Source organism: Peromyscus eremicus, chromosome 2, assembly GCF_949786415.1.
Source record: "Peromyscus eremicus chromosome 2, PerEre_H2_v1, whole genome shotgun sequence".
Taxonomy (NCBI): Eukaryota; Metazoa; Chordata; class Mammalia; order Rodentia; family Cricetidae; genus Peromyscus; species Peromyscus eremicus.
Window position 1 is genome coordinate 78,664,904 of NC_081417.1, and position 13,973 is coordinate 78,678,876.

At 45.0% G+C, this 13,973-nt stretch overlaps 1 protein-coding gene across 1 annotated transcript in view; it reads right to left on the minus strand.

Moving 5' to 3' along the window:
- Positions 1–13,973, minus strand: part of Susd1 (sushi domain containing 1) — a 115,066-nt gene that overhangs the window by 42,862 nt on the left and 58,231 nt on the right. Inside the window, exons 9-10 of the mRNA XM_059255808.1 lie at positions 10,082–10,194; positions 6,896–7,088 (exon numbers count right to left, since the gene is read on the minus strand). Of these exons, the coding sequence (XP_059111791.1) occupies positions 6,896–7,088; positions 10,082–10,194 (306 nt within the window). The remainder of the gene's footprint in view (positions 1–6,895; positions 7,089–10,081; positions 10,195–13,973) is intronic.

Below are 13,973 nucleotides of genomic sequence, written 5' to 3' on the forward strand. Positions count from 1 at the left end.
CTTTCTTATAGAACAGAGACCACCTGCCCAGGGGTGGCACCACCCACAGTGGGCTGGGTCTTCCCCCATGAATCACTAATTAAGAAAATACCCACAGGCTTGTCTGCCTCTATCTTATTGAGGGCCCCCCTCCACTCTGATGACTCTAGTTCGTGTCAAGTTGACATAAAACTAGCCAGCACACACAGCAAGCACTCTTACCTGCTGAGCCATGGACATCACCCCGGATCATGTGATATCCTCATACGGACTATCTAGAGTTTTAATGAGGGGCCCTTCCTAACGTCAGTCCTTCCTTCCTTCCTTCCTTCCTTCCTTCCTTCCTTCCTTCCTTCCTTCCTTCCTTCTTCTTTCCTTTCTCCCTCTAGCCTTCCTTCTGTGTGTATGTGTGTGAGTGCATGCGTGTGTGCGTGTGCATGTATGTGTGTGTGTGTGTGTGTGTGTGTGTGCGCGTGCGCGCGCATGTGTTACTGAGGATGGAACCCAGGGTCTTCTGTGAAGCATGCAAGCACTCTATGATGGAGCTATATTCCCAGCCCAGTATTTCTTTAAAGTGCACTCCACATTCCCAGCTTCTCCTGTGAGCCCCTGACAGCCATTCCGATGCTGACACTTGATGTCACACCTTCTGTTGTTTCCATGGTCTTCTGTATGAAGGGTGCTTTGTCTCCGTGTCAAACCACTTGGAAAAATTTCTAAAATAGCAATGAAACTCAAGACACAAACATCACTAATGACTGTAACTAAATATATTAAATGACACTGTAAACAGCCGATCACACTAAGTTAGGACCAGTTCGAGGTGTACATGGGCAAAGACAAGTTCACAGCAGATAGACACCTGACTGTAGGCAACGCTAAGAATTCATAGATGTCAAAATGTGGAAATGAAGATCTTAAAATCAGTAAGACATACTACACACTTGCAAATTAACAGAAGGGTTTCCTGAAGGGAGAAAATTCAATATCCTTCAATAATATGCAAGTTAATAAATTAGCACACTTTTACATGAACTGGTAAGAAAGTATGCCTATAAGAATACCGCAAGGACAAAAAAAATAAGAAATAAAAAATCAAGATGCCCCTTCGCCGTCTGCTACTGGAAACGCTGTGCACATGCCTCTTGCTCCCGTCCCTGGCCATCCCTCCATCCTCCCTTTTCCCACCCACTGGGTCAATCTAATCTAGAATAATGGAGCTGAAAAACCAGACCTGCAAGAATGTCTCACAGAAAGGAAGACCTGGCTCTCAGTCCAGCAGGCTCTTGGGAACTTTGCTTTCTTTCACACTGTGGAAGAGCGACTCTGGGGAATTCAGGCATTCCTCCTTCTGCTCAGCAGAACCCCACAAACTTAGAAAGAGCACTTTATACACTGAATTGTAGATCTTTGTCAGTGGTCCTTATTAATCTGGGAGCTCTGGGGTTGGGGAGGGGTGAGATTCTGTCACCTCTGTGTTCCCAGGAGGAGGAGAGTGGCAGGCAGTCTTGGTCATTTAAATGAAGCCATCAGCAACAAGGAGGCCGTCAAGCAGCTGACATTAGCCCGGTGGAACAGAAGCTAGAAGACTTACTTTCTCCCTGGGGATGGCTAATGCTCATTATTAACCTGACAGGAACTGGCCTAGAGACCAGCCTGAGGGACTGACGGAGCTACTGAGCACGCCTGTGAGGGACTGTTGATTAGGTTAGCTGGTAGGGGAAGACCATCTCAACTACAGATGGGTGGGGTCCCTGCATTGTATGACATGGAGACCGTGGACAGATTGGCAGCAATGTATGTCCACCACCCTCTGCTGATGGACTGTGGTGGGATGGGTCCAGCTGCTCCAAGCCTCGATTGCCTTGACCTCTCCACCATGGTGGACTGTTCCCTTCTACTGGAGCCAGATTAAACCCTTCCTCCCTTAAATCACTTTTGTCAGGGTGTTTTATCATGGCAAGAGCAACGGAAATTAATACACGATCTTAATTTTACTTAGGAGAGGAGTCACTTATTATGTAAGTGTAACAAAAATATAAAGGGGCATATAACAAATATCATTAGATAAAATTAGGTAATGCTTAACATTTTACAGACACAGTGTGTCACATATAGACTGGTTTTCCATGTGAACTAACCCATGCAAGTGCTCATCACAAACTCACCACGTAAGTACATCACTCCCATAGTCACAGCTAAGGTAACTAAGGCACAAACAGGTTAAGTAACTTATTCAAATACATAGATCTGGCAGATGTGAGATTTGAATTTAGACAATCTGGTTCCAGAGGAACGCTGCCACACCACCTGAAATCAATCATGGGAATCCAGAAAGAAGAAAACTTAGTAAAAGGAGGCAATATATGGACTACAGAAAAGGGGGGTTCAAGGTAGGAAAAAAAATTGAACCAGTAAGACACAGAGATAGAAAGTCGGTGCTTTGCCGGGCGGTGGTAGCGCACGCCTTTAATCCCAGCACTCGGGAGGCAGAGCCAGGCGGATCTCTGTGAGTTTGAGGCCCACCTGGGCTACAGAGTGAGTTCCAGGAAAGGTGCAAAGCTACACAGAGAAACCCTGTCTTGAAAAAAAAAAAAAACAAAAAACAAAAAACAAAAAAAAGTCAGTGCTTAAGAACATATTATAGAGTTCTAATTAGTCCAAGGAAAACCATGGTCCCTTCAGTCTGAATCTCTCTACATATTCTCCAAAATATTCTTCAGGTCACAAGGAGGAACAGATAAAACAACATAAAAAGCAGTGCTATTCGGCCTGGGAACATGGCTCAGGGGGTAAAGTGTGTGTGCACTGAGCAAGCATGAAGCCCTGAGTTCATGTCCCCAGAACCCATGTAAAAGCCAGGAACAGTAGCTTGCGTCTGTAGCTCCAAGGACGGAGGTGGGGAGTGGGAGGTGGGGGTGGGGGTGGGGAGGTGGGGGTGGGGAGGGGGAGGGTGGATACTAAAGACTGGGTGAAACAGTGAGCTCGTTTCAGTGAGAGACCCTGTCTCAAAAAGCAAGGTAGAGAGTGACAATCAAAGACATTCACACCCGCCTCTGGGCTGTACACATGCATACACGTGTGAACACACTCCCGTGCACACACAGATGCACGCAGCGCAAACACACACCCACAGCCATCATTCTAACTGGAAAGCAGAGCGAACACAACAAGCTTAAATAGAACAAGAAGCACGAAATCCCAGCCTGGTTCTCTCCACTTCCTACCAGCAGAGAGCCGGGGGGGCGGGCGGGCGGGGGCAAGGAGCTAGAGTCCTTCACAGCAAAAGAAATGCCACTTTCAGCATGAAAACATAGGACGAGGGACCAGTCACCAGAGCACTGGCTATGGAGAGAGGCTATGGCATGGGAAGGAGCCGGGAGCGGCTGAGGAAGTCACTGCTCCTGGAGAGAAAAGGCGAAGAAGAAAGAAGCGTGTGCACGTGGCCTTGGAGTCGAAGGGTTGAGAGGAAGAAACACGAACTTTAGTGCAAGATCCCACGTACCGGAAGAACCCTAAACTAGAACAGATGATTCATGCTCAACCAAAGCGCAAAACCCCAAAGCACCCTTTCCGGCGGCTGCACTTCGGCCCAGGACTGAAGAGGGCGCTCTTCGCCCGGCTAAGCTCTTCAGCCGCCTCTGCAGCCATCGGCTGGATAGGCAGGAGCAGTCTGTTCAAAAACAAGGTTTCATGACCGAAACCCTGCAGCCTGGACAAGCTATCTTTGTTTAAAATCACAAACGAGGAAAAAGAATACACAAGAAATAATCATTTGCGGCTATGGAGAAGATCTCTCCAGTCAGGAAATCAAAGCTCGGAACAGAAATAGACAAAGTAGGAAGGAAATTAAACAGAAGTGACCAAATCCAGGAAATCGATGAAAAAAAGGGACAAGATGGCGCTGGGAATAAAAGCTGAATTTCTTGGTGTCTATGAAAGAATAGATTTGAATAAAATTTATTAAAAGGTAATAGAGAAATTTTAAAAATAAAATGAGATTTTTCTTTTCAAGACAGGGTCTGAGTATGTAGCCCTGGCTGTCCTGGAACTCACTCTGTAGACCAGGATGGCCTCAAACTCACAGAGATCCTCCTGTCTCTGCCTCCAAGAGCTGAAATGAAGCGCTTGGCCTAAAATGAGGTGTTTTTCTTTTTTTTTTTAAAGCACAAAAGGTCAAAACTGAAGTGGCTGAAATGAAATACAGGTAAAGGTCCAAGATATACATAACTAGGGTTTCTGACGTGGGGAGGAAAAACATTGAGACAGAATTAATATTTAAAAGTATAATTCAAGATAATCTTACAAAAAAAACAAAACATACTTGAATATAAATATCAAAATGATACTCCAGGTACCTAAGAAAGCTGAGTCAAAATGGCCTCAAAACCTACCCAAATACAATGATCACATTTTAAGGATAAAGAAAAAATCCACAGGCTCTCCACTCAAATAATCAAAAGAGACGGAGGGTTAAATGAATCACTTCTGAGTGAAATGAAAAGATTATACATTTCTACAGTTTCGTTCCCTGGAAAGAATGTCAGCTCCTACCTCTTTTAATGTTTCTAAATTTTTGTCAAGCTTATTCTAGAAATAGTTAAACACTTGTAAACATGTACATCCCTGCTGGAGAGAGTGAGAGGACAGGCGTGTTCTTAAACACGCACACACGGCGTGGTCTTTAGGAACCTGCAAGTCAGTGAATTACATTCCTAATACAAACTCTTGGGGTGATCACGGATATGCATATTCAAGCCCCTGATGTTCAGCATCGCAAAGGGCAGCTCCATTGCTCAAGGGTGCTAATGACCACTTCCCTGCCATACTCCTTCCACAAAGGAAAAGACAATTCCTCACTCGTTCACCCTCAAGGGACAGTAAACACACGACCTGCCGGACAGGAAGCTACCATTCCTCCGGTCACACTTCCCATTGCACAGAGTTCCTGTGTCACAGGTCACCGAGTAAACAAGATGCAGATTGCTGATGTCTGCAGCCTGTGGTATTTCATGTAGCCCTAGCCTCCAAGAAGTGGGTAATAGGTTATCTGCCCACTGCCATCTCTCTGCTGTTCAGCCCAAGGCGAACATATCACGTCATGAGTCTGTGTTGAGGGTCATCCTGGAAATTGCCCAGAACAGTAAGGATGATATTTTGTCTATTAATCCTGTGCGATCCCATGTGGAAAGGAAGGTTAAGACTTGGTTTCTCACTACAAAATGTGAATACACTGACTGGGCAAAGACAAAGATCAGAGCTGCCTCAGCGAGGTCTCCAAATCAGGAATGCAGAAACAGAGGAAGTGAGTATTCGATCATAAGGAAAAATACATGATCAGGCCAATTTTAGTACACTAGCTTCCTGGAATGAATATTTTAGTTACTCCCCTCCCTCCTCCCCTCTCTTCTTTCTTGTGTCTCTGCCTGCATGGACCTTGTCATTGCCCAGAAGTGGCTAAATTGCATGTGGCTAAAACAACACCATCAAAGATGTGGACTGGCAGAATCAGCAGGGCAGAGTTTGCTGGAAATTGGACTCTGGGTGCACACCTGTACCTTCTGACTTGGAACTCCTGGGACAGAGCCTGTGAACCTGTGCTTTAATAATTCTCCTGTAATCCCAAGCTTGCCCACTTGTGAGATAAACAGTGAGTGCACTAGTGTATTGAGAACTGCAGTTTCCTAAGTACAAAAGCCAAACCATCTGCCCCCTACCCACTCAGAGCAAAAGTGAACCAGAAACTGAGGTCCTGAGAAGATGGGGACAGCCTCATCATCCTGCTGCTTCCTTCAAAGGGGCAGCCTCTTTCCCGGGATGTCTCGAAATACGACTATTAAAGAATTAAAGAAATGGTGGAAGGGGCCTGGCAATGTGGCTCACTAGGGCACACTTGCCTCCATGTGCAGAGTGCTGGGTGGGTGGGTTCTCTAGGGAAAAGAAGAAAGGAGAGGGAGGAAGGGGAAGGGAGAGACCTTGTGTCCCTCAGCACTAGCTGGGAGCTATGTGGTTAACACTGCTAGCCTCTATGTGGCTTCCAGGAAAGTCCACAAAGGAAGAGTTTCCAAGGAGCCTGTGTGTCAATAGACCGCTACTCTGAGTCAGGTTGTTGGAAATATGATAATAAAAAATCCAAGAGACTAGTGAACACGAAGCAGTTCTTAAAATATCATTCTGTAGAAAAGACAAAAAAAAAAATGGCCAAGTCATTGATTCTGTCCTCTTCTCCTATAGTCTGGAACTTGCATCCCCTTCCAAACTGCCCATCTCATAGACCTAGAACACAAAGCCTCATCCAGTGAATAATCTGGGGCTTGAGGCTACCCCTTTTCCCCTGGGCCCAATCACACGGATTTGTCTAACCCTCAGAGGCCTGAGACAAACAGACCCCAGCCTCCAGCTAGAAAGGGAAGGGCCCAATGCCTCCTGGAACTCCAGTGCACTCCAGCTTACCTCATACTGAAACTGGACCATAACACCCTATTCTTTAAATGTGTCCATGCTCCCGTATGGCCCAAGTGTGAGCCTTCTTGATTCTGTCCAACACAGTGGGGATGGTATTTCTGTCTCCTGGAAGATATTTCTAGTTGTCTCTATCAATATCCTCAGAGCCAAAGCCATTTTGAATTTGAGATGAGAGACAGAGGCTTCCAGAATTCTCTCACTCTAAGGCTGCCTAGAATCCCCCACAGGAAGCAGCATCTCCTTGCCTGGACCCTCTAGAAGCCAAAACACTACACAAAGGGACAGAATGGCAAAATTTGAGCATCCTGAACACAAAGCAAAGCTGGTAGTTTGTTAGAACTAGAACACAGGGCTCTTTACCCTACCCTTCATGTTCCCCACATTATACCACTCAAGTCTCACATCTAAGTTGTTGTCCTGAGGTACAAAACAGAAAGGCATCCGTGCCTACCTGTTAGTGCGGTTGTTATGGTTATTTGTGCCGAGGGCAGCTCAGTGCTTCGCAGAAGGGTGATGTTTATTGTGTAATCAGTGGCTGGGTACAGATCTAAACACACTTCCGGAGCTCGGTCTCTTGTTGTAAAGTTAAACAAAGTGGCATGATAAAAGTTTTCCAGATACCACCTCTGACCCAGAACTTTGACCTGTCACAAGATGGAAAGTGAGCGTTGCGTTAGCTTCCTGTCGGCTTGCAGATTTCTAGACTTTAAGTCGAGGGGAGGTACGACAAACTTCCTTCTGTTGATCTTCTTAGAATTATCTTTAAGACACCAGCAAGCTAAACTGAGGACAACCTTTACAAAGCCACTGTACCCACCCTACCCAGTTTCCCTCTCAGCCAGGTGTAGGGCTAAGATTAAACTGCATCACCACTGATGGTTAGGAGTAAACACATCTCAGATGAATAGGACGGAAGGCTATTCTAAAGCAATCCCTTGGTGCCCACTCAAGTGAAAGAGACTGTGATGAAGTTACTGGGCAAAATTCTTTCCATTTTCTTCCATCCTGAGAAACCCATAGACAAGCCCCACCGTGCGGGTACAAGCATCATGAGAACTACCCCAGGCTCTGCTTTTAAAGCAACAATGCCATCTCCCTGCTCCTTCCTTCCCGTCAGAGCTTAGTAAAAGCCTGTGGAGGCATCACACATACTGCTGTCTGAATCATCCCACTCAAGCAACATTGAGTGACAAGGGGAACACTTCTGTGACGATTCCAGAATAATCGGATCAAACATTAGCAACCAGTGCACTTTATCTGGTGGATACTGTGAGTTTAATGGTTCAGTTGGAGCTCACGTCCTAGGCTCCACCAACCTCCATCCCTCCTCATTACGTCAATCACTGAGTTTCCTCTTTAAATTTAAGGCTAAAATCTAAGCCTTAAATCTTCATCCAAGACCTTGATAACTAGCGCATAAGATTCATCCTCAGCTAAGTCCTCCTTCTCTTGGATCCTTCTCTTGGTGTCCTTAGGGATAAACCATCAAAACTCGGCCTCAGAGTTCCTTGAGCTCAATGCTACGAATGTTCTCCACTCCATTCCAGCCTTCCACAGCCATGCTCCAGGGTCTAGACAGCATCGCCAACAGAGGATCACAAGATCTCACGATGCCCTATTCTTCTGGACAACTCTCTAATACAGGTAGTACATTCATATATGATATGAACAACGTTATATTCTCTTATGCAGACAGCTTTTGAAATGTTCGTTTTCCCCCAGTGTATTTATCTATATTTCATGTGTTACATAAATTGATCACTGACACATTAAAAGTTTAGTTTCCTTTTCAATTTTATTCTTCAATTATTTTAGTGTAGGGAGTGTGTGTGTGCGTGCGTGCGTGCGTGCGTGCATGCATGCCTGCCTGCACGTGAATGCCCAAGGCTGGATATCTTCCATTATTGCTCTGTACTTTATTTTTTGAAACAGTCTCTCACTGAACCTTGAGTCCACTGATTCAGCTAGCCTGGCTGGCCAGCAGCCAAAAGGGTTCTCTTTTGGCACACACCCGTACCCTGCTCTTTAGGTAGTGATGGGGTCCAAACTTAGTTCCTCATGCTTGGGGTGGCAAGCACTTTATGAACTGAGGCATCTTCCCAGCCCCAAGAATCACTTGTTGTCTTAGTCAAGTCTCTGGCTAGCTAAAATAAAACTCCTTTCAGTACTAATTTGAAGAACCATTTTAATCATAGAATAAACTATTTGGGTCCTTGAACGTGTCTCTAGCCCCAGGGCTCTTTCCAACATGGAAACTTAAATACCCACTTACATGCTTAAAATCCTCCAGTGGCTCCTCACAAGCATTCAAATTCAAAGCAAGGCTTTACCAGCCATTGCTGGGCTCTCTGACTCCCCTCTTCCCACCTCCGCCTCCTGGCTTCTCCGGTTAGCGCTGTGCCAGCCATGCACCCACAGCTCCTTCCTTGCCCTTGCTCCAGCTAGTTCCTGCTCATTCTATGACACAACACAGTTTCCCTTCTTAAAAAACTACACCCTGGCGGGGAAAAGTGGAGCCCTGGTTCTTCTGGAGGACCTGGGTTCAATTCCAGCACCCATAGGACGGCTCACAACCATGCGGAACTCTAGTTCCAGGGGATCCAACACTCCACTTCTGGCCTCCATGGGCATAAGGCACATACATGGTACATACACACACATGTAGACAAAACATACACATTAAAATAAAACATAAATTTTTTTTAAAATTATACCTGGGAACACGCATGTGCAAACACCACACACACACACACACACATACACACACACACACACACACATACATACACACACACACACACACACACACACACACACACCACACACGTCCCATTCCGTTATTTATTGCATTTTTATCAATGACTCATCGTACCACATTACAGTTGCCTGTTTATTTGTACATTCCTACTTGTTTGAATTAAAACTTCCAGGTCATAATATATGATATCCTCTTGCTAAATATCTATGGAATGAATAATTAATAACTTTATTGCATGCTGCCAGAGTTGCTAGGCACTAAATACGACAACAAAGCAAATCCAGATCCCTTCCTAAATTTGCTTATGACTTGCTTGGCTGTAGAAGAAAACTGGAGTGAAATGAAAGCCAGCAGCCAGCAGCCACCCAATGAGCGTCTCAAAAACCCATGCCCAATGTGTGGATCTGAAGGCAAAGGAGGATATAAACATTAAACGCATTAAAACTTAAGTGTGAAGGCGCAGGCAGGAAAACGGTAGAAAAATCACCAAGTACACAGTACCTTCTTTGAACTTAGTTCCTCCTCACGTCCATCTCACACGCACTCATCTCTAGAAACGGCATCACAAACAGTGTCTTTAAATACTCTGGACCATCCATTGGAGATAGCCCACATTTTTTGTAAGCCGAGTTGTGGTTTTGCTAAAGATATTTTAATATAGACTTGATGCTAGGACACCCCCAAAAGCATGGGTGTGGACTCTTCAAAGAAGAGTCACAGCTCAGGGAAAAGATGTGTTCAATAAATATTTTAAGCTCCGGGGTTAAGAGCAAGAGAGATGCTCAGGAACAGAATAATGCATACCCAGTGTGGGAATGAATCACTCGATTTTTTTGAATGATAAATTCTATAAAAGATAAGAAAAAGGGTTCATCTTACTTGGTACATTTGTTCTGATCCATCTTTCCTAGAATGGCTGCTGTTCAACCTCAAACAAGTTTCATTAAATACTGAAATATTGAGAATTCCGCCATCTTCTAAGAGATCATCTTCTAGAAGACAAGAGAACATATAAAAAGGTCAAATCACCAAGGAGACAAACCATGGCTGAACGTAAGTGCAGCTGGGACCCTTTGAAGGGCCGGTAGGTGTTTAATGTGAAGAGCACAGCATTTACATTTACATTTGGTATTACAGACTTAGACTCAAGCGCTAGTTCCACGGTTTGTTTGAATGTTTGTGAGTATTTTCAATTGCTCTCCACCTTATCCTTCGAGACAGTCTCTCACTGAATCTGGAGCTCCCCCCCCCCAATTCTGCTAGACTATCTGGGCAGCGCCCAGGATCCTCCTGTCTCTGCCTTCCCAGTGCTAGGATTGATTACAGGTGTGCTCCACGTCTCCTGGGTGTGTTCCGTGGGTTCTAGGGATCAAACTCAGGTCTTCACACTTACACAACAAACGGTTTAACAACTGAGCCCTTTCCCCAGCCCTTGTCTCTTTTCTGGTTTTTCATTTGTTTGGGGGTTGGTTTCCTTTTTAAGATTTATTTATTTTTGAGTGTTTTGCCTGCATGTATGCCTATGTACCACATGCCTTCCTGGTGCCCTTGGAGGCCAGAAGAGGGCATCAGATCTTCTGGAACAAGAACAACCAATGCTCTTATCCACTGAGCCATCTCTCAGCCCCCTTGCTTTGTCTTTTGAGCCAGGGTCTCACTTTGTAACCCTGGCTTCCTTGGACTTGCTGTGTAGCCCACTCTGGCCCCTTACTCCTAATCCTTCTTCCTCAGCCCCCCTAGAACTGGAATTATGGGCACGCACCACTACACCCAGAAATGCACCCTCTCCTGAGTTGTATGAACTCAATGAGATTCAGAAGAGTTTCTTATGAATCTTGATTTTCTCATTGTGAAATCACGTTATCCAGCTTGCTTTCTTATATCATGGGCGGTTGGGAGAATTGAGTGAAATGCTGAAATATTGCCAGAAACTACTCAAGCTGTGACCTTTGTAGCAGGTAGTTGTACTTAGATGGACTGTGTTAAAATGTCCTGAAGTGTATCTGTGGACAGATGTTCTGAGAATGAGGGAAATGGTGAGTAAAACCTATGGGTGAGGAGTCTCGGGGCTGGTGCTTTCCAATGAAAATGACCAGAAGTGGACTATGTGGCAGAAGATACGCGCTCTCACAGCAGACACACTGCTCCAGCTCTGTAGCTGTGCTCAGCTAAGGCAATTAACAATCAGGAGGCAGGCTTGCTCTAACCATTATTTAGAAAAAGTCATTCCCCACCTCCTGTGGGCAGAACATTCCTGCAATCCTTTATTTTTTTTAATGCAGTCCAAAGGAAAGACTCCATAGGATGAATTGAAGAACCCACTTTGAGTCTAGGAGTAATTTCTAAGGAAAAGCAAATTTCCTAACAAATAAGCCTTTACATTCTCTGCCAATGAAAAAAGGTAGTTTGTTTCTTTGTTGGTTTTTCTTTCTATAGTGCTGGGGATCAAACCTGCAGCTCGTATGTGCAAACCATGCACTCTCTCCTGAGCTGCATCCATGGCTCCCAAACAAAAGCTTAAACATCTATCAGGGAGACTCTCTCCCATGGGAGTCTGTGTCACCTAAGAAGTAGTCATGAGAATGGCAAATCACTCCACTCAAAAGCTGGATTGCCCAAAGCATTTTCAACATTGCTAACATATGCAGCACAAGGCAATTAGCTGGGAGACAATATTCCTGACTGTAACTGGAAAATGTGAAAATACGGTTCTAAGAGTTTGAAGACCTGTCAAGCTTCTTTACCTTCTCAGTGTTTAACATTTTCACAAGGATATCAGAGGGGGAAAAACAGCCACAGGATTTTGAGGATCGTCCAATGTATATGTGTATGAAATGTACAGAAGAAACAGCACATAGCGTCTATGACTGTCCACAAACACAACACACACACAGAGGTGCTCTCTACAAGTTCCCACGTAGCAGTCGGAATTCAGAGGATGACGGTGCCGGGAACAAAGGCGTCTGGCTTCTACTTCCCACACCCGCTCCTGACAGAAGTGACTGAGAATAACTAAAAATGGGTCAAAATTTGCATCTGGGTCAGAAGGAAAGGTTGGTTGCCATATGCAAGGCAGACACACAAAGACATCCAGGCTTAACACAGTGTAAAGAGACCAGGCTATAGGGAGGCTCAGAGCAACTATCCAACCTGCCTTCCAAGCAAATGCACATGGTCCTCAAATTTCAAAGGAAGGACTAGAGAACTCCAGACCTCGGAAGAATCTAGGCGGGCTACAGGACAAGTCAATGATGAACATCCTTGTGGAGCCACAGTCCATCAGCCCCCAAATCTAACTGCACATCAGAACCACACAGACACTCTAAATGGTGTTTGGACATCTATGGCATGTCTTAAAATTCACCCGGCAATTCTTTCAACCAAAGACTAACCGGGCCCAGTGCTGCTTAGCTTCTGAGATAGATGAGATCAGGCACATTCTGGGTCATCTGGCTGGAGACTCACCGGCCAATTCTGAGAGGTCAAAAAGTGTATTCACTACCATTGCTAATGCCAATGTTCACTCTTCAGCACACTGGAGATCAGCAACAAGGAAGAGCATCTAAGTGGAGGCCCCAGGGCCAGAAAGCTCCACGTGACAAAACCCTGGGCTGACAGGACAGCCTGACTCTGCAGCTTCAGTAGGCTGCCGCTGCATCCTGAAGCCAGCCAGTGCTGCCCAGAGAGACAGGGCTCAGCAGGTCCGAGAAACCGGAGAGGAGGCATGGAGTCAGCGAACTACTGGACAGATGCACAGACACACGTGCGGATGTTCTCTGAGGCGGCAAAGCTTAATTCTTCATTTCATTTTTCCTCTTTCTGCTGCTCCTACTCTTCTTTCTCTGTTCTGTTCTAACCTGTTGTTTTCCTCCTCCTCCTCCTCCTCTTCCTCCCTCTCCTCCTCTTCCTCCTCCTCCTCTTCTCTTCTTCCTCTTCTTCTCCTCTGTTGTTCTCCTCTACTTCACTCAGTTTTCACTTTCCCTTTTATACTTCCTAATACAAAGATTTCTATGCAAGACAGCCACAAGTGACATATTTCCAAAAACAAATGAGAATCTGTTTGTTTGTTTGTTTGTTTGTTTGTTTGTTTGTTTGTTTTTTGAGACAGGGTTTCTCTGTGTAGCTTGGATCTCGTTCTATAGACCAGGCTGGCCTCGAACTCAGAGATCTGCCTGGCTGTGCCTCCCGATGGCATGCACCACCACTGCCCAGCTCACAAATGAGAATCTTTAGGCAGGAAGAAATCACATTATGATCACAAAGTAGTTGTTCTTCTTAGTAACCCACAGGTAGACAAACATTTTCTTTTGTATTAATTTTCTCACCATAGCATCTTCACCCCCAAAGCAATGGTTCTTTTATTACTGATTAACAAAGTTGTAAGCAAGCCAAGTATATTTCAGCCAGCTCCTTTTGTAGTGGCAGGATACTGTTCACAGTTTCAGTGTAGCAGATTCCTACAAAACTTTACTCAAGTGGTCAGCTAAACATCTATCTTTCTTGACACACAATAAGGTCATTTAATTTCCTCTCACAACTTTGTTGTTATTAGGTTTTTTTTTAAGGTACATACCAAAACCTGTGAACTGGAACTCAGGCTTAACCTTGGGTGTAGGGACATAATTGCTTTTTTTTTTTTTTTTTTTTTGATCATCAGCCTGTTTTTCCACAGGCAGAATTCATGGGTCTATAATGCATGAAATGTCCTGGTTCTTATTTCCCGTCCTCTGCAAATCTCACCTCTAACAACGGGGAAGGAGATTTCTAGCCT